Source organism: Ictidomys tridecemlineatus, chromosome 11, assembly GCF_052094955.1.
Source record: "Ictidomys tridecemlineatus isolate mIctTri1 chromosome 11, mIctTri1.hap1, whole genome shotgun sequence".
Lineage (NCBI taxonomy): Eukaryota > Metazoa > Chordata > Mammalia > Rodentia > Sciuridae > Ictidomys > Ictidomys tridecemlineatus.
The window spans coordinates 39,237,414-39,264,020 of NC_135487.1; the positions used below are offsets into that span (position 1 = coordinate 39,237,414).

Consider the following 26,607-nt stretch of genomic DNA (forward strand, 5'->3'; position numbering starts at 1 on the left):
TTTAGTTTCCATATAAATATTAGAGCTTTGTAATGTTGTGAACAACCAATAAAAAAAAAAGAACCTATAGAGTGAAATTGCATTGAGTAATTTGAGTGAATAAAGCATTGAAAGGGGGAAAAAAATATTAGAATCAACTTCCAAAATAATTTAAGAAACTGTGCCAAGACTTGCATCTAGACAACAATTGCATCTCTTTATTTGATTTCTTCCTAGTAACTTAAAATTAATGTGCCAAATAAGTCTTTTTTACATGAAGATTTGTTTCTGTTGTAAATTTTTTAATGTTATGTGTTTTTTAAAAATATATTTCTAGAGATCACTTCACCTTTTTGAGCGTCAATTTTATTTAAAATAATAAAAACCAGTGGCCTTGGGCCTATGGTAGAAGGACAGTTTGGTTTTATACTTTGAATGTTTGTATGACTATAAAGTTCTCAAACATTTTGGAAAAAAGCAAATCATTTAACAGAAAATTCAAAAACACATGATAGTCATTTTGTATATTTTACTTCAATAAGTTTAGAAAAAGGAAATGGGGATCTTTAAAAAACAGTTGTCCTTTAGAAAGTTTTCACTCCTCTTTCAGCGCATAAAGCACATCATCCTGGCTGACGTTGAGCCGCACACGAAGGAGCAGGTCGTTCCTGCTGGGCTCCACCAAGAGGAGGCGACAAGAGCCCAGACGGGAACACACAGCCATGGTCTCTGACATGGTTGGGTATGGCAGTCCCTCCATCCTGCACAGGGCCACATGTTGAGTATATATCTAGATACAAAAAGGACAGGTTAAGAGGAAGGGAAGTCCTGGGTCAGTATCTGACCATTGCTTCCTTGGGAAAATTATAGACACCTGCTGCCCAGGATAACAAATAATCTAGAAGCATTAATGGAAAATGGAATGCCAGCCTGTGAATCAGAAAGCAGCATGCCTGATTCTTGGCTATCATTTGCCTAAACATGCAATACTGGGCAAGTTCACTTTTTTGAGCTTCAGTTTTACTTATAAAACATAATGGACATTCCTTATGAGTTAATAGGTATACAATGACTATTAACTGTCATTATAACAGAAATAGTCCTGGTAGACGTGGTCTGAATTTCACAATTGAACTGACAACATTTAAGTCATGTATTGCTACATGGGTACTTTATCAGATACAATGAGCAGATGCCAAGGCATGACTCCTGCAAAGCACAAAGGCTCAAAGAGAAAACTGAATAAAGGAATAAAGGGAGGGAGGAGGAAGCTGCAAACAGATTGCTACCTTAATGCTCCTCACGGGGTCAATCAAGTCAGTAGCATTTATGGTCACTCAATTCTAAATATTTATATTTAGAATATAAATATTCCCTTCTACCAAGACTGGGAGTGTAATAAGAGCAAGGATGTTAACCAATTCAGCTTGGGGTTCCCAACGCATACTACAGTTAATGGCATACTGCAGAGAGATGTTCAGGAAATGGTTAACAAACTAAAATGAAAGTCACTCTTCATAAAAGAACTTTCTCTTTATCACTGAGCTATATTCCTAATTCTTTTTATTTTGAAATAGGATCTCATTAAGTTGAGGTATACTTCAAACATGCAAACCTCTGTCTCAGCCTCCCAAGTTGCCAGGATTACAGTCATGTGCCACTGCACCTAGCCCCAAAAGAATTTATAACTGACCTATTAAAGAAGCTAAAAGGAAAATGTTTTCCTGTTCCCTCTAATATATACTCACACAGATATACACACTGTCATGAATATCTTTAACAAATACCTACAAACACCAGTTTTGAGGCAAGAGTCCTAATGATTCCTTTTAGATGATCTAATTGAAACTATGCTCTTCATAGACCAATTTGATATGACTGTTTTCAAACATGGCCTCAATCTGAAAGCCTTGTCTCCATTCTAACATAAGCTGTCTGAAGAGTAGTAATTTTGGCTTGTTCATCTTACTTCTTGAATAAAGTTTGGCACACAGTAGGCCTTCAAGTTAATATGCAGAAATCAATTGCTAAAGGCATCTTCTTCTGCAACACAACACAACATCCCATGAGTTCTGGATTCTACAGCATGGCAGGGTGACTACAGTTTATAATGACCTACTCCACATTTTCATGAAGAACTAGAGTAGAAGATATTCAAAGGCTCCAAACATCAGGAGGATGGTGAGTTAAAGCCAGCCTCAGCAATTTAGCAAAGCCCTAAGCAAGTCAGCAAGACCCTGTCTCTAAAGGACTGGGGATGTGGCTCAGTGGTTAAGCACCCAGGTTCAATGAGTACCAAAAAAAGGTACAATTATTATGTTAAATTAAAAAGAACAAACTATTTAAAATCACATAAAAATAGGTCTTAATCTGGTATTCTTAAGCAAAGCCAGGGTGGCTCAAAATAAAGACAAAATATTATACATTGATTATAATTTTCATCTATTTTTTAAGCCCCAGATTAAAATCTAGAAGGATTTGAGAAAAGAAGATCAACCACCTGTTGAAATGTTGCTTCTTCCAGTCCTGACCGATGGAACTCTGCAAGGATGGCTCTCAGGAAGCCCTGTTCCAGGATGGAGGAATTTCTTAAAGGAAATGAGGAGATGTGAGTTTTCATAAGGTTGCACCACCAACCCCAAGGAAAGCTAAACAAAGCTTCTCTGTCTTTAGAGAGAAGGAGAAACACTGGGAAACTATTTTTTATGTAGTTCAATAAGGTTCCTCCCTTGATAAGTCTCAAACTGATTAAGTCGAATGAGTTTCCTTTAAGTTCAGAAAGGAAAGCCAGTTTACAAAGCCTTCCCAGGCTGTAGACTGCCATTGGTCTTTCAAGAAGATTCAGGGAGCAAACATCTTACTTGATGGCAGTGATATACGATGAGGAAAACATCTCATCCACAGCTTCCATCAAGTGGGCCACAGTGACCAGGCCAGGGGAGTCAGGCTTCTCATGGGAGAACTCGCAGATTTCTGTGGCTCGCCTGCAAATGTCTAGGCAACGTCGTGCATCTCCAGAGAGGGCTGCTACCTACAACAGGAACATTTCATTCTGAGGTCCCCCCATCTCAGCTCAGGAGAATAACCAGCAGATTCTTTTAAAAAATATTTATTTTTTTTTTTTAGTTTTTTGGCGGACATAACATCTTTGTTTGCATGTGGTGATGAGGATCGAACACGAGCCATATGCATGCCAGGCGAGCGTGCTACCGCTTGAGCCACATCCCCAGCCCCACCAGCAGATTCTTGTTCAGCTGAACAGGAAAAGCAATTCTGAGAATGGACTTCTACACAGTTTAGGACTTAGTCCTGCCTGGAAACCTTGTGGATGTATAGGACTAAATTATTAATATCATACCTGGGACTCTAGTTCTAAGTCCAAACCTTTGTCTTGGTTTTATGGATAACTCCACAATGGAAAAGGTAAAAATTCTCAGCCTTATTTATTATTCAGGGAATTTAGTTGAAGAAGAAGAAGAAGAAGAAGAGAGGAGGGAGGAGGGGAGAGGGGGGAGGAGGAGGAGGAGGAGGGAGGAGAAGGAGGGAGGAGGAGGGGGAGGAAGGAGGAGGAGGAGGGAGGAGGAGGAGGGAGGAGGAAGAGGAGGGAGGAGGGAGGAGGAGGAGGAGAAAGGAGGAGGAGGAGGAGGAAGGAGGAGGAGGAGGAGGAGGAGGAAGGAGGAGGAGGAGGAGGAGGAAGAGGAAGAGGAGGAGGAAGAAGAAGAAGAAGAAGAAGAAGAAGAAGAAGGAGGAGGAGGAAGAAAGAAGAAGAAAGAGGAAGAAAGAAGAAGAAAGAAGAAGAAAGAAGAGTGCCCCCAGAAGCAGCCAGCCAAGGCCAGAGGCTGAGGGGAAGTCTATCTGGAGATAAAACCAGAAGCTAGCTCCTCTGCAGCATGTGGTTATTTGGGGGATGGCCCAATCAATGGCTAAGAGAACCAGAATCAAGGGCAGGGGAAGGGAAAAACCCCACAAAGCGGGAGGACCCAGAGGACTCTGTGGTGAAATGAATCAATCAGACCAACCCTGTCCACAGCTCTGCTGTTGCTCCTTCCTTACTCAAGCAGCGAGGTTGAATGGCTCTGATCCCCCTTCTCAGGAACCACCTACTCTCTCCCACAATGATTTAAAAAGTCATGTCTCCGAGGAAGTTTCAGAATCACCACAGTCTGCAAGGGCCTGTTAGTTTCTATTCCCAGTATCTCAGCAATCTTCACCATTCATCTGACTACAATCAGACTGCTGGGCAATATCTCTGAAATGATTACCATTTTCCAAAACTCATGATATGCTAAGTTTAAAAAGCAAACTACATAGGCCTATACCTATACCCAACACACTAAGACATTAAAAGTAATCATTTCTGGAAAGTAGGGTTATAGGTAGTTTTTAATGTTTTGTATAATATCTGTTTTCAGAACTCAAATTTAAGACATTGAAAACAAAAATCACTTTTCTAGGAATCAGGACAACTTATATTCTTTTCTTCCTCTAATCTCCAAGTCAATTAGTAAGAATGTCCCCTAGATTTGTCCTCCTTATCACTTTTCTTTCCTCCCGTCATCATCCCTGCCACCTATTGAAACAGCCCAATGGTGGTGAACAGAATGGACAAGAGATGCTAAGAGACCTAAAAACAAAGACAGAGGGGAACATTGGGCGGCAAGAAAACATCCAAAGCAGCTTTCATCCTGAGGATATCTATGAACATTGGTGATCTTTTAAGGTTCTTTTTTACCATCACTGGTGTGGGGAAGACAAAGACAAAGCTAGGGCCTACCATCATAGACTCTAATGGGAGACCCTCCATGAACCTGGAGCTTGACCTCCACTACAGCCTCAGTGTAAGCATGAATGAGACTCATCACACAGAAGGAATGGCAGGAGAAATTGCCTGTTTTGACATGGGGTGTTAATGAGTGTGGAGTAAAGTAAACTCCCTGTTTTTCTAACCACAAGCCTTCACATGATTTTGGAGCCAAAATTTATGTGGCACCTCCTAAAATCCTCAGTGAAAAATCATTAAAAAATGGTAACAACTGGTAGTACCCCTAGGTGATGGCTAGAAGTAAAAACAAATTTTAAATGAACTCTACTTCAATTCATGTCTCCATTAATTTTCAGAAAAAGGAACAACAGGATAGTAGCAAAAGTAAAATACAGGTCAAGGCATTAAAAAAAGTAAACAAGTCTATACATGCAACAGAACCAGCAGAAATCAGAATCAGACCTACAAAGAAATAAGTATGCTTCCTTGTACATAAATTAAAAAGTAGTCAATCTTCACAAAAGGAAAGTAAGGAGCATTAGAGGAGTAAAAAACAATATAATATTATAACAATGACAGAGATGGAAAAGTGGTGGTGACTTAGACTGGGGAATCCAAGAGCAAACAGATGTGCAACACAATTTAGAAGTTATATTAAAAATCTTCAAAATGGCTGGGCCCAGTGGTACACCCCTGTAATCCCAGTGGCTCGGGAGTCAAGGATCTCACATTCAAAGCCAGCCTCAGCAACTTAGCGAGACTCTGTCTCAAAAATAATATTATACAATGTAGCTGTATATTGTTTTGGAGGCTTTAGGAACTGTAATAAAGAAGGAAATAATAGAAATATTAGAAAAAAATTATAAAATTATCTTTTTTGTTCCTCATATGATTGTATATCTAGAAAAATCCTACTAAAAAACCACTAGGATTCATCAGGCACAGTGTTGCATGTCAGTAGTCCCAGTGGCTTGGGAAGCTAAGGCAGGAGGATTACAAATTCAACGCCAGCCTCAGCAATTTAGCAAGACCATGTCTCAAAATAAGAAGGGCTGGGGATATTGCTCACTGGTTAAGCACAGTGGTTAAACCTGGGTTTAATCCCTGGTACAAATAAATAAATAAATAAACAAACAAACAAACAAATGAATATTTATTCAAAATGCTAAAGAAAACCTAAGTATGGTTGCATATACCCATAATCCGGTAATCTCAGGGACTCCAGACTGAGGCAGGAGGATTTCAAGTTCAAGGCTAGCCTTGGCAATTTAGCAAGTGGTAGGGTAAGGGAAGGGGGTGCAGAGGGCTAGGGGGTTAGTTCAGTGGTAGAACATTTCAGGGTTCAATCCCCAGTACTCCGGCACTACAAAACAAAACAAAAATAACAACAAAATCTTCATAATGCTCAGGAGTTAGTAGTACTAGAACCGGAGGTAAAGAGGAATGTTTGGCTAGAAAACAAGAAGACTGGCTGAAAATTAAGAAAAGTTCAGAAAGTTAGGAAAGTAACCTTAAAATGGCCTTGATGAGGAGTCAACAAACCATGTTCCCCAACCACTTGCAAAAGCAAAGTTGGGTAGACTCAATACATAGTTATGTTCTACAAAGCCTACATGTTTACAACCAGAAAAAGTATGCTGACCCAAGGTCCCTCTCTCATTTCATATTGTTGGGTGCACATTAATGGTGTCACAGAGGGAGCAGTATGAGAAAATTTGGGGTCTTTGCAAGGATAAGGTAAAATCTTAGGGCCTGTCTTGGTCTTATTGCAGGAGAGCAGTGTCCCTTACCCAAAACAGATTATTGCATGCATGCTGAAATCTAAGACGTTTCCCCTCTATGGCACCATTCCATACCCCTCACTTCCAAAACGCTGCCCTCTTGGCAAGACATGAGAAGCTAGTCTAGGAAACCAGACTACCCTAGTAGGAAAGAATGATTTTGTAACTGTCCCCAGATTTTGATTCAGCAAACAAGACCTACTTATGTGGTCAAAGCTCCCTACCAGCTTTTCTGGTTTTTTTTGTTTTTTGTTTTTTCCTGGAGGGAGGAGAAGAGGCAGGGACAGGATCTCAGTTTATTGGCAGGCCAGCTATTAACTCAAGTGATCCTCCTGCCACAGCTTCCTGAGATGTCAGAACTACAGGCATGTATCTAACTCTAATCAGCTATACTTGAATGAACAAATAAGACATCTGAGGAAAGTCACCAACAATGCAAGACAGATACCAAAACCAACCACCAAAAAGCATCTTGGACGGGGGCTGGGGATGTGGCTCAAGCGGTAGTGTGCTCGCCTGGCATGTGTGCGGCCCGGTTCGATCCTCAGCACCACATACAAACAAGGATGTTGTGTCCGCTGAAAACTATAAAATAAATATTAAAAAAAAAAAAACAATCTCTCTCTCACTCTCTCTTTAAAAAAAAAAAAGCATCTTGGAGGAAAAAGGGAGAAAATAATCTCAAATAAAGATGATTAAAAGGGGGGAAGGATCATTCAGAGAAAAAAAAGAAGTCTGAGAATATGCACAAGAGCAGAAATGAATAATTCTACCCATAGAGGGGTCAAGGGTAAACTCTGAGGAACTCTTTTCCAAAATGCACAGCTTGGAGTCAGACATCATGCATACTCACCTAAACCAAGCACCTGATTCAGAACCTAGTTCCAAGTAGGAGACACTGGCATATGCTGCTGCTGTAGCCACTCAGGGTAATTTTGGGCAAAATAAAACTAGAAATAACTCTATGATTCTTTTAAGTCCTGAAATATTTATAGATGTATGGTCTTTTTCTTTGAGCTTAAAGCAGATATTTGGCCCACTTTGTTATCAGCAGCCTGAGAACAGTCTGTGGTTGAATCTAAGTTGGTATTCTCCTCGAGAGCTTGGAGGACAAAGATATCCAACAACTCACATCTCCTAGAGTGTGTGCTTTGCTGCAAGTCAGTCAGGATCTCATCTTATTCTTCCAATGACCTTGTGATCTAACTATTATTATTCCCATTTTTCAGAGATGAAAATGGAAGCTCTTAGTAAGTTTCCTACAACTTCCCCCATAAACTGTTAGAGTCAGAATCCAAGTCAGATTCACCTACCTGACTATACCATCCTTTTAGTTATGAAAAACTGCTTGCTTCCTGAATCAATTAATGTTAGTTTGTATATAATCCCACAATACTCATGGCCTTTTAAGTACTCACACAACAGGAATCCTTAAGAACTTTGTTTCTTTCTTGGTATTTATTTTATAGGACTTCCTAAAGTTTTCTTCATCCCTGGAACACCCAGCACAGAGCCTTGCCCATGGCAGGTGATCAGCAAGACTTGCTGACTGGTTTGTGGGTACACCTAGGAGTTCCCCAAAGTAACTTACCTTCCTGGCTACCAGCTGGATGGCATCATCCTCAAAGGCCTTTAAATGCTTCAGTCGGGACACTAAGATCTGCTGCAGCTGGCTGTGAGTATAAGGCTGGAAGGACAACCTGGTAAGGCCCTGGGGAGCAAAGAAGACAGGGGAGCAAACTCATTGACTGCCCATTGATTGTGCAGGTGGAAAATCACTCAGAACTCCAAACCTAATTCCCAAGCCCACACAACAATTTACACATTTCCTCCCAGGACTACTACTGCTTCCTGCTACTGTTATTACTGATAATGGCCAATGGTATCTTATAGTGCAGTAGTTCTCAAACTACTTTTTAATTTTGTTTAAGATCCATTTATTGTTACAGAATCATTTGGAAATAGACAGATGCAGAGGTGGTTCACTCCATGTGGCCAGGAGGATCACAGAAACTATGCTATGCACTGCACAGTCTGGGGCATCCCTTATCATGCTCTTATAATGTGACATTGTGCTTCATGCTGACCTGCAAAGCCCAGGGAGAGTGTGAGTCTACAGTGGCTCATTCTTCTACTTCAAGTACCTAACAGGTATCAGGTGGTAAGTGCTTAGTTATTGTTAAAAATAAACATCTAGGACTATATGCAGTTTAAAAGTAAACAAGTCAAGTGTGATGTGGTTGCAAAGGCCTGTAAACCCTGAGGCAGGAGGATCCCAAGTTTGAGGCAGCTTGGGAAATTTAGACCCTGCCTCAAAATAAAATAAAAATGGGTAGGGATATAGCTCAGTGGTAAAGTGCCCCTGTGTTCAATCCTAGATCCTGCAAAAACAAATGAAAAACTGCACAGGTCAGCAGAATGTCAAGAAATGATATTTGTAGAAAATCATGCAATGGCCTTTCATTTGGACATAGAAATTATAAGACTAGCAAAAACTATATTTCTTTACTTTTTGTAAGAACATTCTGAGAACTACCTTGGACCTACCAGTCGGCTTGACACCCGGTTCATCATGATCCGCTCTGGCAGATCCATGGTGTTGGCAATGGCCAGGACTACCAGTTGGGCCTCCTTATGAGTGGGCCAGTCAAAGAGATTGTACATTATGTCTTGTTTGTGAGTCCACAGAAGGTCAAGCTGCCAGGGAAAAGGACACAGACATGGGGTTCATTAGAGAGTCAGGATCCTAGAGTGAAGATCTATGACACTCTTTAGTTGCCCAGGTCACACCAGCAAAACAGCAAAGAAGTCAATGAACAGGCCTAGATGAATGCAAAAGGGATCTAGCACTTTCTCCCAGCCAGCACTTGCTTCTGGGACATCATAGTTAAATACTGCCCAATTCTTCTCCAGTCCTCGCAAGGGCACCTTACCTCATCCACAAGCAGAACAGTAGTTTCCTGAGGGGACCTGCCAGTGCAGAATCGCTTGGCTAGCAGTTCTGCAGCATGGTTTGCTGTTGCCTTCTGGCCTGTCAGCTTCTGCATTGAGGAAAAACATGTGGTCAATGGTAAGAATTTTATTCCCCTGGAATAAAACAGGAAGCTATTTAGTCCAAGGACTTCAGTGTAATATTCTCTGCCTTCCATTTTAGCCTTAACCGTAAACTGAAAGAATAGGAAAAGGCACTAGGAAAAGGCATCTAAGAAGATAAAAACTGTGTGTTTAATATGCAAACAAGTGCCAGTCTCAGTGCCAAATGCCTGTAATCCCAGTGGCTTGGGAGGCTGAGGCAGGCAATTTGCAGGATTAAAGCCAGCCTTAGCAACTTAGTGAGGCCTTGTTTCAAAATAAAAAATGTAAAAAGGCCCGGGGATGTGGCTCAGTATATAAGTCTCCTGGGTACAATCCCTGGTGCTAAAAAAAAAAAAAAAAAAAGCAAATGAGTCACACACTGATCTCAGAAGCCCATTGTGCACCATTCTATATGTGGACATTACCTGCTCCAAAGTCATAGCTAATGAACAAAAGAGTGAGGCCTGAATGGTGGACTGCCTCTCATCCCTATTCCATGGCTTGTCATCTACTTCCTCAGAGCTAAAGACTTTCTTCAGGTTTATTCTTTATCCAGCTCCTAATCTTAAGGAAGCTACCGTTGCTACCACTACATGAAGAATGAGGCCTGTACATCATAAACATGAAATACACAAAATTAAGCAAACCTTTCTTTTAACATGTGCCAGTAGGAAACATTATTTTCCAAAAAGGCCAGACAGCTTTGCTTACCTGCAAGATTTGCACATAGACTTGGTGGGGCTCTGTCAGTTTCATGCCATTGACCTCAATGTATTGAAAGCGAGGAACATCGTCTGTTTGGGCTGCCTGCTGTAGGCAGCGTATCACCTCATGCACAGTGGCAGTCTTTCCTGTTCCAGGGACCCCAGAGATATACATGCACCTAGGGCAAAAAAGGAACACCGATAGGCTGTCTTTGCTGGCTACCTCACGCTAGGAAGCACTGAGACCCCGAAGATTCCCTGGATGTGGGGATACTTAGGACCATACATGAAAGCTGGTTGGAATAGACCATTAAATCATTCATTCTATAAATAATGCTGTATGCAAACCACCCACCTACAGATGACTAGTTTCATTTTTTCTGAAAGGCAGAAATCCTACCTTTTTTAGTGTGGGGCTAGGGATTGAACCCAGAGCCTTATGCATACGAGGCAAGTACTCTACCAACTGAGCTATATCCCCAGCCCAGAAGTCCTATTTTTTTTTAAGATTTTTTTTTTTTAAATATGGACACAAGAATATTTTAACTTTATTTATTTGCTTTACGTCGTGCTGAGGATCGAACCCAGTGCCTCCCATGTGCAAGGCAAGTGCTCTGCTGCTGGGCTATAACGCCAGCCCCAGAAATCCTACTCTTATAGAACAAAATAAAAGCTGCTTCAGAAGCTAGGGGTTTCAGCAATGGTTCCCCTTATCCTCCTGACCCTGGGTAAGCAGGCTCTCTTTCCCAGATACTGCCTGCCTCAGCACACAACTTACCCTCCAGTACGGTCAAGGAGTTTGCTTTCCACAAAATTGTAGATTCCTTGGAATTCCTGTTCCCGACAGGGAAGAGATTCAGGGACAGCAGAAACATGTAACCTACAATTGGTAGTAAATGGAAGAAAAAGGATTTTGGAAGCATTTCACCACCTACTCAATAATAAATGAAAATCACCTGTCTAGCATTCTGTGGGAAAATGGAATCACAAACTCAAAGGGATGCCTTCACTCTCAAATTTCTCCATAGACTTCCTTTTTCAACCAATCACTCCAGTGGATCTCATCTTACAAGAGTTTCTGATTACTTAACTTCTGACAGAGTCCAGGCTTTTGCATTTTGAAAAAGTCCCCATGTGGTTCTAAAGGATATTAAGAGGTACATCTTGACTAATCAGCTCCTATCCCTGAGAAGATGGCGGCAGTTGACTGGAAGATGACTCCCCCAAGACCCTGTGTCCATGTTAGCTCATCCAGATGCTACTTGACAGGCTTCTTTCTAAACACACTCACTTTATTCTCTACCATTATTATGTATACCAATGACTGCACACTCCCCTAATTTATGTGAAGCAGAGGCCCCACCCTCCTGCTCCAAAATAGCACCACCTCAGTCGAGCCTCCTCCAGCATGTTGGATGGCTCTGGGGCCGCCAGGTTTCGACTCCGGATCTGGGGAGTGGCAAGACGCAGTGCTCTAGTCTTGGCCTATATTCAAAAAGAACATGATTTAGAAGGAAAAACAAGGGCAAAACGCCATCCAGGACACATCACACTGATCAGGTAAAAGAGGAGAAGTGGTGACATCCTCTGTCTTCCTGGCTGCATAAAGTATCATGACTTGCCCTCTCTACCTCACATTACACACCCACTTTGTCCAAACTTGGTCTGTTTTTCTAATTTACACAGTATATTAGAAAAGTACACACACAGTATCAGAATCTGGAAACAGTGTTAATCAAGGGGAAAGAATGAAAAAGTACAGATTAAGCTGGATGTGGTAGCACATGCCTACAACTCCAGCTAACTGGCAGGCTAAAGCAGGAGAATCCCAAGTTGAAGGACAGCCAAGACAACTTAGCAAGAAGCTCTCTCAAAATATAAAAGGGCTGGGGATGTATCTCAGTGGTAGAGCACCCCTGAGTTCAATCCCTACTACCAAAGGAAAAAAAAAAAAAAAGTAGATATAAGGAAAGAAAAAAACCCCCACTATTTAAAAACAATTTTCTTGAAAGACAAGAAATTTAAAAAAAATCTCAACTACTATGTCCAAAGAAAGAAGAGAAAAGAGCTGTAAATTGGGTTTGAGACTCAAGATCTTTTGTTCAGCCTGTTTAAAAATATGGTTAAGCTTTAGTTCAGGACTTCCACAATCAACAACACAGTTATGGAGTAATCTCATCTGATTTTCCCACTACAAACCGAGGATCACTGCTCAGGCTCATATTCTATCTCCCTTTCTCCTTGTTCCTGGCTGGCTGGAGCAAGCCTGCTTCTGTTCCCTCCTTTTTACTGTGTGTGTGCCACTGACAACCATCTCTCCACCTCTGCCTCAGAAAGAAAGCACTTAGACTCTCTGGCTGTTTAAAATCCTATTGGTGGGGGCTGAGGTTGTGGCTCAGTGGTAGAGCGCTTGCCTAGCACGTGAAGGCCCTGGGTTCAATCCTCAGCACCACATAAAAATAAACAAACAAAATAAAGGTATTTGTCCATCTACAACTTAAAAAACAAACAAACAAACAAAAATCCAACAACACAAACTATTGGTTATGGAGAAAACAGCAAAGAATAAGAAAACCTGGCTGAGAAGGTAACAAGAAGCCTGAAGGACTTCTGGTGTTCTTTTTTATTATGCTGAAGGTACCCCATAGTCTGTATCCCTTCTTTTTGGTGGGACTCAGAAAATGCAATCATGCCAAAACAAGAGGGAACTGTTGCATGTTTGAGGAACTCCAGGTAAAACAGTCTCCAGACCATATGTAATCTATTGGACTCCCTTCCTTAAGGCTTTTGACTTCAACCCAAGTTCCATCTTAATATGGAAAAAATGACTATCAGCTTTACAAAATGTTGTATTTCTCAATGTATTCCAAACTATTAAGATGCTCTATAAATTAAACTGTTTTATCCAACAGTTCTCAAACATATCTGAACATAAAATGGTCCTTAACATTTTAAAAAGTTCTGCTAAAGTCCCTTAGAAAGCAGAAAAGACAGCCATTTCTCTCTTCTATTATACGGTTCATTATCAACACCTACGTGGTGCTCCCAGTTTCTCTGCTATATCGCATTGGACAACAAAACCAACAACATAGCTCATCAGCTCTGGATTCAATTTGCACTGAGCACTAATCATGTGCAAAGCACTCTGCTGGCACTTGCTGGGGGAAACAAAGTTGAGGAGTCAGTTTTTGTACTTCCATCAGGAAGCTTGGCTCTTGGTTATTTGATCCTGGACCTTAAAAGGAACTTGAAATCAAAAATCATTGTAGACTTGATTCATTTTCAGATCTTGGGTTCACTTGGGTACATTCTTCCTTGGACAATTCAAAAGGTATAGCTTTAGATATGACAGACCTGTGCTCAGAATCCAGATTTTACTATGCGATCTCAGCATTTGCAACCTTTAAACTAACGGACCCTTCACTGGAAAATAAACCCTGAAGGACCTTACCACTTTCTTTGGTGTCTTGGAGGGGTTCTGTATGGATGGCTTCGAGGAAGGCCTCAGGTTTCTGGATGCACATCTGGTATTTCTCCTTGGAAGGGCTGGAGTGAATTCTTCTTCCTCCTCATTGCTTGAGTCTGAATCCTCTGTTTTTGGCAGGAACTCTTCCTCTTCTTGGTCACTTTTATTACTTTCTAAAAACCTGAAAGGTAGGGACATATTATTTTCTCATATTCAGTGTTCAAGCCTAAATAAGAACTCCATAAAAGTCAGTGTGGATTAAGAGGCATTATAGCTTCTCCTGCCACCCGTAACAAAGGATTTGTTCCACTTCTCAGGCACTTGCTTCTGAGACATTCTGCTAATGGTGTTATTTATCTCATTAAGGACCTCAACAACTTTGTGATTTGTATATTAATATTCCTACTTTATAGAGGAGAAACTGAGGCTTAGAGAAGTTAAATAACCTAACCAAATTTCACTGATTCAAAACCTCAAATTCAAATCAAGGTCTATCAGAATCAAACTTCATGCTTTTGCATTCCACACCATCAGCAGAGTTGCCAGCAATGCTGGTTATGGGACAATGGGAGGTAGTGCAGTGTTTCTTGTCCCTTTCATAATAAGACATTTATGTGGATCTTACCAAAATTCCAGATATGCTATCAACAAATCCACAAATAACAAACAATAGAAAAGGCATTAAAGGATGAGGTCATGGATGTCCTTCAACATTTATGCTTTTTTCACTACCCAAGGGCAGTCTTACCGTAGATGCTTCCTAATTTGATTCAAAGTCAAGAGAAAACTCCGTCTTCGGACTCGATGGGAAGTAGTGTTGGCTTGATTTTGAGCTTTTGGTTCCTTTACCTTCCTGTAAGATATCACAGCAAAGTTATGGGAAACAGTTTTGGGAAGCAGGCACTAGAAGATAGTCAGATGAACTAACTGCCTCTTATTCTTTTTCAGCTATCTTGGAAAGAGTTAATCACATTTTGCTAAAAAATGTATAAATGAAACTGAACTCAAACTCGGGGATAAAAGTTTGCCTAAATCTTATCATTTAGATCCAACTTGTCACCTCCCAACTATAGACCAGAACACAGTAATCCCAGTTTCGTCTTTTTGTTTCTGATATATCCATGAATTTACTCTGCACCCAGGTTCAAGGTCAGCAGAAATGCTATATATACACTCAATATAAATTATTTATTGTGCAACTTATTGTGAGTTAGGTGTTGGGAGTTTCTATTTAGGAAACACTAATATGTAATTTCTAGCTGGTCACATTTTCATTTGTACAGTTCATCTACAAATATTATCTAGTGTCAACTTTCAAAGTTTGTTCAAGATGTATTATCTTCTGTTATATTTGAGAATGGTTTCCGATTTTAAAACACCAACATGGGCTGGAGATGTAGCTCAGTGGTAGAGTGTTTACTTAACATGCATATAAGGCCATAGCTTCGATCCCAAACACCAGGAAAAAAAAGAATCCTTAAAATACCAACAAAGTGATTTAAAAATGATTGTGAAAAACTGGCAAAGAACCAACAGCAACTAATAAAATCCTGAACTATGAGGCAATGCAGGTTTGGAAACATCTTTCTACCACAATGATCCTCAAATGAAAACAGGGTATGTAAGAATCATTCAAAGAACATGTCAAACTACAATCCCAGGGCCCTGTGCTTGAAGCCCAATTCACCAGGTATGAGAAGAGGCTTAGGAATCTATTATGCTCCCTGGTGATTCTGTGATAGATCTACAACCCACTGATCTAAGTTACCTGACTATAACCCACTCATTTTATAAAATCACACAAAAGATTTTGATTTCCTCATGGAACAGGGTAAAGTCTCTGGGTCACCTCTTTTTAATGTTTTCTGGTTTCAGAATCACAGAAGACACCAAGGATCTCTGACCCCCTTTGACAGGAGTAAGTCTTTTCTCCTCACTGATCTGGGTGGTTTTCAAAGCCGGTACTCGGGTTCTCAGGATCAGGCAAAGTTTAGGTGAAGATTTCTTATCATCCTTGGCACAAAAGAGTTGAACCTCTCCAGTTTTCTCTGGGGTTTTCCGAGCTAGAGAAGACATCTCACTTCTATGTGAGCGAGACCTCTTGGTATGTGAGGTAGTTTCAGAGAAGTCCACTTTTCGCTTAGTTCTTCCTGAAGAATCCAAGGAAGCATGTGAAGTCAGCGGGGATATCCTAGTGTTAGGTGTCCTAGGGAGACCTAAGCCCAAGAGACATCACAGATGTGGGCATGTTAGATTTAGCAATATTCACATTCTCAATCTCATTACAACTGAATTCAGTGAAATTATGCAAAGATTTGTTGTCTATACTTTGAATTATTCCATGATTTCTTTCTCTTAGTTAGGTAGCTCTAATTATTTTCTGACTTCTAACCCCTAAAAAGTCAACATCTTTTTCACCCCCTGGTACTGGGGATTGAATTCATGAGCACTTAGCCATTGAGCTACATCCCTACCCCTTTTTTATTTTGAAACAGTGTCTCACTACATTGTGTACGATCTCACTAATTGCTGAGGCTGGCCTTAAACTTGTGATCCTCCTGCTTCAGCCTCTTGAATTGCAAGGATTACAGCGTGCACCACCATGCCTGGCCTAAAAAGTCAACTTCTTAGCCAGCTTTTAAGGATAAATGTTCAGTAATCAAGTTTCCCTGATTGTACCAGAACAGTGGTTCTCAACCAGGAGTGATACTTCATATCCTCTATTCCAACAACATAGCATTTGAAGAAATTTATACTGGTGGTGATGTCCCTGAGTAAAAGCGAGGCCCAGATTTTTCTTAACCCAGATTATATCTGCCATTAGAGAAAAAAAGGATTTCTGGGACAACTATCTGAGATCTGTGAACACACAGATCCATGTGGATTTGCCCCAATTTCACCAGGACCACAGGCATAAACCACCCCAGCCATTCACTCAGACACAACTAAACCGTTACAAAGTATGTGCCAGCCACCAGAAGGAAAAAAGCGGAATGAGACTCAACCCTGATCCTTATTCACAGAACACTCTATTCTTACTGGGAAATGACGGTACAAGCATCTATAACATGAAGCAAAATAAGTGTCCTAAATCACCTAGGTACTAATAAAGATGTCTTGTCTTTTGAGACAGACCTTAAGAGAAAGGTAAAATTCCAACAGATGTGAAAAAGGAAGGAGGGGACGTGTGAAGAGAACAATGGAGAAACTGCCATGAGTTACTACAGCAAGGCAGGAAAGCTCTGAGCACAGAGAGCTCACTTGAGTCATGCCCATGGTGTGGGGGACAGGAACTGGCAAGGCTTGAAGAGTGATCTAGTGCCTGTGTGTAAATTGTTATGGAGTCTTTATTCATAATTACTGAAAACTATAATCAATGCAGATGTCCTTACACTGGGAATCACTGTGGTGAAAGGAGTCAGACTCAAAGGCCAGAGACTACGCTTCCAACCATATAATATTCTAGAAAAGGCAAACTATAGAGACATTAGCAAACACATCTGTGGATACCAGAGACTGGGGCAAGGACTGGCTGACTGTAAAGGGGCATAAGAATATTTTGGTGTGAAACTGTTCTACCTCTTGAAAAAGGTGGTTACATAAATCTATGTATCTACATAAAGGCTTAATCTGCCAAAGGCAAGCATCCCTAATCCAAAAATCTGAAATCTACAATACTACACATTCTGAAACTTTTAAAAGGTGGACATGACACAACAAGTGGAAAGTACCACACCAGACCTCATGTAATGGGTCACAGGCAAACTGCAGGCACACTACAAGTACTATATAAAACTATCTTCAGTCTAGGCGTATGGAAGGCTTCAACATATGTGAATGTCTAATTATGCATGTGCAATATTCCAAAATCCAAAACACTTCTGGTCCCAAGCTTCAGGTAAGGGATACTCAATCTGTATACACTAAAAAGGGAAATTTTATAGTCTCTAAACTATACCTCAATCAAACTGACTTTAAGGGTTATTTAGGGCCAGATCTTAAGTCTTTGAACATGAAACTAAAATTATCCATTTTATTCTTTTCTTTTCTTTTTTTTTGGTAAATAAGAGAGTAACTCATGTCTAGATTAATACAAATATGTTTCAAAGTCCTGGCCTCCCTCATACCTCATTCCCTGTCTTTCTGTCTCATCCAAAATATTTTCTTCCTCTAATTGTGTAACTGTATCTAAATTCCTTGCCATAACTTTCAAGATCCTATATATTCAACAGTCAAAAAATACTACAATAATTTCTGAAGATGATATTACACATTATTTGATTTTTCCATTTTTCAGATGTGTTGTATTTATGTTCAGCTCCTAAAACATATGCTGTATAAAGAGTCCCAAAATACAACTTAGTAGGATCCAGTGGTGCACACCTGTAATCCCAGCGACTCGAGCGGTCAAGGCAGGAAGATTGGAAACTCAAGTTCAGCCTGGGCAATTTAACAAGATCCTGTCTCAAAATAAAAAATGAAAAGGGCTCGGGATGTGGCTCAATGGTTGAGTATCCCTGGATTCAATCCCTAGTACCACAAAAAAAACATATCTGAAATCTGGCAAAATTCAAAAGAATTAATGGCATATAACAAAATAGTCTGAGCTCTCAGAACAGCCATGAAGTAACTTTCAGGTTCACTATAAGGGCAAAAAGCAGGTCATAAAAGAATATATCTGGTGTGCTATCCTATTGGGTAAGAAAGAATTTGCTCAAGCTGGGGGTGTTGCTTAGTGGTCGAGCACTTGCCTAGCATGTGTGAGGTTCTAGGTTTAATTCTCAGCCCCACATATAAATAAATGAATAAAATAAAGGTCCATCAACAACTAAAATATATATAAAAATAATTTTAAAAAGAATGCACGTTCATATTCATGTACACATGCATGTGTTATGTATTTAAAATCTGCTAATGTACAAATAAACCAAGAAGTAACAGATTAAATCAGAATGGGAAAAGCCCTAAAATTAAATATAAACAGAAATAAAGAACCAACCTGCATATTACCAATAACAATTTGTTTTTCAGGAGAAAGAAAATTAATCAAAGTGTTTTTACTCATTCCATGGGATATGTTCCAAAGGCATAGAAAACCACAAATAAATTTTTAAGTTTGTGTTTACTTTGGTGGAGACATTGGTATAGCACTTATAGAACTATTTTACTATTTTGTGTGTATTAAGATTACTTCAGGAACTAGGATTCTTTCTGAAGAACAGATATAACATGGAAGATGAGAAGGTCCCTGTAGTTCAGATTAGAAGTATCAGTATGAATTGAAGAGTATTAACATGTGTATGGTTCCCTAGCTGTTCCACTGAGGACCTAGAAGCAGATCTTTTCTGCTATAGGGCTCTTGAAGAAACAGCTGATTTCAGGGCTCAAAATCACTAAATCATTAGGGAAATGGAACTCAAAACCATAACAATAAGACAATATGGATAAATTTGGAGGACATTACACTAAATGAAATAAGCCAGACACAAAAATATACTGTATGATCTCATTTATATGATGAATCTAAAAGAAGTTGAATTCATAGAGGTAGACAGCAGAATGATGGTTACCAAAAGCCAAGCAGGTGGAGAGCAAGTGAGTGCGTAGGTTTTGGCAAAGAGTACAAAGTTTCGGCGAGACACAGGAATGACTTTTGAGATCTACTGAATAGCAATAAATAGCAATAATAATTCATTGTATATTTCAAAATAACCAATAGCAAATTTCAAACATATCAGAATAATAAATGTTAGGTAAGTGAGATGAAAGACGTATTAGTTGATATAACATGGTTGTACACATAAAACATCACATTTTACCCCATAAATGTAATACGGTTAGTATATCAATGAAAAATAATTTGAATTTTTAGAAAAGAAAAACTATCCTCCATGATGAGATAGCACTTCATATATTTTAGGTTAGCTGCTATTAAAAAAAATCAGAAAATTATAAGCATAGGTGAGTACATGGATAAACTGTAACCCTCCCACATTATATGTGGGAACATAAAATGATGTAGCCACTGTATGACAGTTCCTTAAAAAAGGAAAGCATTATCATATGATCCAACAACCCCACTTCTGGGATACCCAGGAGTATTGGAAGTAGACTCTTAAGAGATATTTGTCCTATTTGTGCTTATAGCAGTGTTACTGCAATAGCCAAAGTGTCCATAGACAGAGGAATGATAAAACATGATACATACATATAATGGAATATCATTCGGCATAAAAGGCAAGGAAATTCTGACACATATTACAACATAGATGACCTTGAGAACATACTGGTAAGTAAAATAAACCAGTCATAAAAGGAAAAGTCCTGTGGTTCTACTTTTGGGATTATCTAGAGTAGTCAAATTCTTAAAGCCATAAAAGAGAATGGTTTCTAGGGGCTAGAGAAAGGGGGAAGGATTGGAAGTTAATGTTTATTTTATAAGTGTTCCTTCAGCCCCAGTATGCCCTGAGAACACACTTACTACAGAGATCCAGCCTCTTCCTTGCAGTGGGGGCAACAGGATGCACAGGCGTTGGGCGAGATTTAGAGGCAGAGTGACTTGATTCAATCCTTTTGGCCACTTGTTTTGCTGTGGTCGAAGCAGGGCTTTCTGTGTTCTTAGTCATGGCTTCCACAGGCTTCCGGCATTTAGGGCTGCCTTCTTGTAGTTTCTCCAACTCTGCAAATAGTTCTGGGGACAATGGTCTGAACTTCTTTTCATTCCAGGATAGTTTCACAAAAAATATTTTCTCATTTTTCAGACCCACAGGTATCACTTCATCTGGAGCTAAAGCCACTACCTGAATTTAGGAAGTATACATGAACAGGAAAAGATGAGCCAAGGAAGACCGCATCAGAGCTATGATTAAAAAACATTAAGCCAACATCTCTACCTGTAATGTTATCTTTCCAATCTAAAAAAGCAGATATTGCATAGCATATTAATAGACAACTGAGCACTTATTTAATTGTTTGAAAGACACCAATGAAATGTATAAATTACTTTCATTGGCTTTACCTTTTCATTTCTGTTCTCACTCTAATTTGAGGATGCATCACTTCACTCCTAGATAATTCCAGACTTCACATAGGTGATATCTAAATCCTCTATCACTTTCCTTTCCTCCTCAGCCAAATTTTCCCACAGGAGTTTCTGTAAATATGTTCCCCTGCTCAACAATGTTCCTCTGCATGGCCTTGCACCACTAATGGAACTTGGCTTTCACAGTTCTGCTCATTCCCACCCAACATCTCCTGCCTAAACACTGCCCTGCACTCCACCCTTCCAAATCTACCCGTCCTGCAGCTTCAACTTCTATACCTGCTCTTCTCTCCTTTATTTAACTCGGACATTGATTACTACAGTCGTGCCAGACCCAGTCTTCCAGCCCATCCATTAATCCAACCACCTAACCATAATAAAAACCACACTTCTCATCCTGATCTAATCCCACTTTAGGGGACTGAAGTAGTCCAGGAATAAGCCATATATTTAGTCTCCAAACTAGTGTCCTGCTTAGGCCTACAAATGAGCAGCTCAATAGCTCCTGATTTATTATAAAATCCTATAACACAAATTTGCCTGTAGCAACTAGCACCCTTTGAACTGATTTACTCAAGTCCTTATTTATCAAAGCAGATTCAGCCTCACAATGCCTTACACCTGCCACAATCATAGCTAAATATAATTTTCCATATTTGCTAATTTCTGTTCATCCCTCAGGTCATAACCCAAATGTCACTTCCTCTACAAAGTTCCTAACATATGACATGTGCTCTAAATAAATATTTGATGAGATGAAATAGGTAGAACAACAAAAAAAATGATAGGATAAAATTCATTCCCATGGGGCAAATTAGAGCTAGTAAATTCCTGAGATCATGCAATTTAGAAGGTAGACGGAAGTAAGCTTCAAGACAGACCTTGGATCAAAGCACCACCTACCTGAACAGGGCCAATGATGGTCTCCGCACTAATGTTGCTGTCACAGGCAGGGTAGTCATACCAGAATATCTCCCGCGCATCAGGCTTCCGTCCCAACAAGTGCTGTTTATGGGCAGGGACTTCACAGAATCGGACAAACCACTGTACTCGAGCACGTTTTTTGGAATGAAGTTCAGAATCTAGAATGATCAGGTATGAAGGGGAGAATTAATAAAATGAGAACATTTTATTAAGTACTTTCTATGTGCCAGTTCCTGTGATAAGCTCTCAACTATTGAATTCCATACCCATAATAACCCTGCATGTAGGTACTATGTCTTTTACAGGCAAAGAAATCAAGTTTCAGGGACCTTAAATAATTTGTCAAAGGTCATTTGATCCACCAACTACATTCAAGCTGACTCCACCCACATTCAAGCTCTTCTCAGGTTGCTTCATTTCCTAATGGTGTTATCACTGGACAAGGAATTACAAAAGGGATTTGAAAGGATCTACTCTAAACACAAGCACTGACTAGTGGATCAGTTCTACAAATTGGTAATTATAAAGAAAGCACCTCACAGCAGGAAGGAGAAAAAAAGAATCCTAGCAGGAATCAGAATAGTGACCATGGGGATGACTTAGCAATCACCGGCTTGTAATCTTTATCATTATAATATACCATTAATATCACTGTAAGGGCATACATTCAATAGTATCATCATCACCAACCTCTCTTCTAAACTCTTTCCAGAGAAACTAAAGCCATCCAATGGAGCAGCACACAAAAGGAAATCTAAAACCTCCACACAAAACCCCACATTTCTGTTGATGTGCTCCCCCTAGTGGATTTCAGTTGCATTGGTTTTTCTTCATAACTTGTCAAGTATCTCCCCTGTGTAAATAAAAACATCCTTATCTATTGGCTGTATCCATTCCTTTTCTTAATAAATTGCCACAGGACTATCTAACTCATGCTATTCCTCTTCTAAATCCCTAGGAAGAAGTAGTTTTGTGTAGTTTCTTTTTCTTTCTTTATTTTTAAAGTAACATGTTTTATTAATTTTTTTAATGTGGTGCTAAGGATTGAAACCAGTGCCTCCAACACACTAGGGAGTGCTGCACCACTGAGCCACAACCTTGGCCCTTGTGTAGTTTTAAGTTGTTCTTTCTTCTTAATTCTTCCCTTGGAACCTGGCCAATCCCACATTCCTGCATGCTCCTGGTCTGCAAAGGGCTCAAGGCTCAGCACTTAATGAGCTCTGACCTTTTCAACCCTTTACACAAGTTCCTCTGGAATGTATATAACTGAAGTGCTTTTGTTTTCCTGACTAAACACCAAATGATACACCTTCCTAATCCAACTTACTCCTTAAGGTCCTTATAAAGATGCACTTGCTAAATTTATTACTAACTTCCTCATCAATTAAAGGATACAAGTATATCACAGTACAAATCACCTATTTTTTTCCTTCCCTCTTTCTCAAACTCATTCTTTCTCTCCATCCTCCAAATCTGCCTTTATGACCACTCTTAGAATTAATGGAAAAGATAGATTCTTGAGTCCTCCAATTCCATTTTACCCACTACTACTGCTATGGTGAGTAAAGAAGTTTTCTAGATGGAAAAGGGAATGGTTGGTGCTAACACGTATAAGGTACTCTGCGCACTGCTGTGAACTAAGGAATCGCCAGCCTCTTTTGCTCTTACCACCAGATTATTTCTATCAGCAACAAGGTTCATTCCAGCCCCAAACTCACCATCTTCAAACAACTCAATCAACTTAGCAACATAGGGGTTTTCTTCATCATGCCCTTCAATCAACACAAATTGTCCAACTTGAATGTGCATCTGAGTCGAACAACCTATTTTCATACATATTTCTCTAGGAAGTAACAAAGAAACATGTTAGGAAATCTTTAAGGGTGGAAAGCTCTTCAGATCTTCTGGAACCAGAAAGTGTTCTCAAACTAGAAACTCCCCTAAATAATTTCTCTATGCTGAGCAACTCTCCTACAGGGAAACCAATGCATTCAATTATATTTAAGCCTAGACAAAAATGGGCCAAACTAATTGTTTTAGCATGAATGATAAATATAAAAGTCTTAACACAAACCCTAACTTCCCTCACGTATTGACAAAGAAAAATAAAGGCTTTCCAAGGATGGAGAGCTGCCCAATGATAATACCAAAATTATCGAGCTGGAAAGGACATATTAACATCTTTCATCTTGTTATCATAAAGAGTTAGACAGAACTCAGCTTAAGTAGCTATGACCTTATTTTATTTATCAAATTTTACTAAAACAACTTTGGCCCATCCCTATTTATTCTATCATCTTCTTCCATCAGACAAACACCCTCCTTACAATCAACACATATCTACATCTCTCAGTCTTCAATTCATGGAAACTAGAATAGGCTGGATCTAAGTTATTAATAGTTTAACTTCAGAAATTGTATTTCCAGCCCAACCACAAGGCCTCATCACTCACTTGTAAGTTTGGTGGTGCAGTTTGCGATCCAGCAGTGGCCTGCCAACCCACGAGTAAGTTTGTCTGATCTTCTGTCTTGTTTGGTAGGGTGCCATGGTTCCTGTGAAAAAGCCTCAACTCTGAATTACCATGGCAAATTCTGATGGATTCTAAGACATAGTCAGCCCCCCTTCCATGAATTCAACCTTTGTTTTCCTGCCCCTGCCTTACCCCACACATTTTAGAGATAGGTAACAATTTCTTTGAGGAAAAAGTAAAGTTCCATGAAGATTAAATATAGGCAATTTGGCATCATTTATGTCTTACGATATGCCTAATTTCTTTTCACCTAAGGAAACAGGAGGGTCAACATGTACAGAAATACTAGCAATAAGGCACAAGAGGTGTGAAACATCTAACAATGTGAAATGTCTTCAAAGTTATGATCCAGATAGGGATTAAAGATAAATGTAGTAAAGGAAACTATTAAATAGTGTCAAGAGCCCAGGGGAACCAACAAAAGTTGGTTCTTAAGGCTATTCAAAAAGGGAAGGATTCCTATGGAAGATTCCTGAACTGAACATGGAAGTTAGTAAATACTGACAAAGACTGAACTCAGTTCCAAGGGATGAAGAAGGTAGGCAAGTGATATTTGGGAGACAGCAATGGATTTTATCAAGTGTATAATTTCATTTACATTTTAAAAAAAGTTATCAGTGTTACTAAGCTGTACTGGTCTGATAGTTGGGAGTGGCTGTTTCTTTGCAGCTGATAGACCCAGATATGAGTACTGTGAATAGCTGAAAATAAATGCTTATGCTAAAATACAGCCGGGGAAAAGGTACTTTTAGTGATGAAAACAGAAATATGGATGAAAATACAAATATAATCATTTTTACAAAGAATTTGGGCATTACAATCTGATAGTTCTAATAATGATGCCAATCCATTATTTTAAGCAACTTAAAAAATAAAACTTTCCTCTGAATTTCATGTTTTCCTCATAGAGCTAAAATTTGACAAAACTGAGTTAGAAAAAAAAACAAAACAGACCAACAGAATTATTCTGAATTAATGATTACGAGACAAAATTTCAGTTTAAGTTGAAAACAACATCCTCCTTCAAAAATTAGTTTCCTAGAACTCAATGGCATTTTATCCTACATTCTATTGGGGAATATTTGCAATCTAAGATTTTGTGTTTTTGGAAGTTTTTTAACTTTTGAGGGAACTAATCCAAAAAGGAAATATTGAGTCATTAACAAATAAACTGTTTACAAAAGATACATGAAAGATCACTTTAAGTAAATTAAGAGTATCAATCTAATTTTTCTTTTGTAGTTGTAGATGGACAGAATGCCTTTATTTTTTTATGTGGTGCTGAGGATCAAACCCAGTGTGCCTCGCACGCTAGGCAAGCGCTCTAACACTGAGCCACAACCCTGACCCTCTCAATGTAATTTTAATGAGGCATAGTGTGAAAATGAATAAAGAGCAAGAAAAATAGAGAGAGCAAAACCAACTGGAAGACTTGCCCAAGTAAAAAGTAAATTTTCATTCATAATATCAAAGTATCTTTTGGTCAAAATTAGTAAACGTGTTTGAATCTAAATAAATGTTTAAGGAAATACATAACAAATTTACCTTCAATATGTTTCTTCTGATGGACGACGTAACACAAAACTTTCAGAAATTAACTTGGAAATGTTAACCTTTTCCACAATGAAGTCAGATAAAATGTGCTATTGAGATACAAAGAAAACACCCAAGTAAATTGCAGTGCTCACTAAGCTCTCATTTTAATAAAACTGGGGAAATAGCATCTAGTACTTCCTTATAAAATCAGTACTTCTCATCAAACCTTCTACAATTCTCAAATAATCTAACTGTAAAATATATAGCCTAATTTTTCACTCTGACTATGACAACTTATTTTATATGCACAATAATCTCATTTTTTTCAAACCAAAAACTAGCATAGGGAAAGAACTATGAAATGTATACCAAGAGGGCTTTAAATTCATGCTCAATTATTTTAAATCTAGACCATATTTTAGTTTACTAAAGCAGATATCCTCTTTCAAAAACCAAGTCAAGGTAAAAGTCTCCTTTACTAGGAGACCAAGAGCCACACTTGATGAGACATGTAAGCACCATAAAGTGTATAATTCCACTTTCATTAAAAAAAAAAATTATTAGTGTTACTAGTCCAATAGTTGGAAGAGGTATGTGATTTACCCTAGGCTGAGAAAGCAAAGTTACTGGAAGGACCAGGACCATATAACCTGCCATTCCTCTACCACTATGCCACATGCCTATTCCCATCATCAAACAAACCAAGTTTATTAGTGCCCTCAGACTATGTAACTGCTGTTCTCTTTTCCTGCATTACAGGGGTGGCTCAGGTCTCAGCTCCGATGAAACTCCCTCAGGCTTTCACTG

The 26,607-nt window shown here is 39.3% G+C and overlaps 2 protein-coding genes across 4 annotated transcripts in view; both read right to left on the minus strand.

Annotated features, from left to right (window-relative positions):
- Positions 1 to 493: 493 nt before the first annotated feature.
- On the minus strand, positions 494 to 25,909 carry Orc1 (origin recognition complex subunit 1). The gene is made up of 17 exons (XM_078026252.1): positions 25,810 to 25,909; positions 24,187 to 24,286; positions 23,452 to 23,576; positions 21,709 to 21,891; positions 20,249 to 20,563; positions 15,617 to 15,983; positions 14,516 to 14,620; positions 13,753 to 13,948; positions 11,689 to 11,786; positions 11,080 to 11,181; positions 10,309 to 10,480; positions 9,456 to 9,563; positions 9,070 to 9,219; positions 8,114 to 8,233; positions 2,841 to 3,010; positions 2,480 to 2,567; positions 494 to 769 (listed from the first exon to the last, which is right to left on the minus strand). Exons 2-17 carry the CDS (start codon positions 24,279 to 24,281, stop codon positions 575 to 577), a joined length of 2,589 nt encoding a protein of 862 aa, XP_077882378.1. The 5' UTR covers positions 24,282 to 24,286; positions 25,810 to 25,909; the 3' UTR covers positions 494 to 574.
- Positions 25,879 to 26,607, minus strand: part of Tut4 (terminal uridylyl transferase 4) — a 148,431-nt gene continuing 147,702 nt past the window's right edge. For all 3 annotated transcript variants that reach the window (XM_078026248.1, XM_078026247.1, XM_078026246.1), the window contains exon 31: positions 25,879 to 25,907. The gene's annotated coding sequence lies outside the window, so the exon portion shown is untranslated. The remainder of the gene's footprint in view (positions 25,908 to 26,607) is intronic.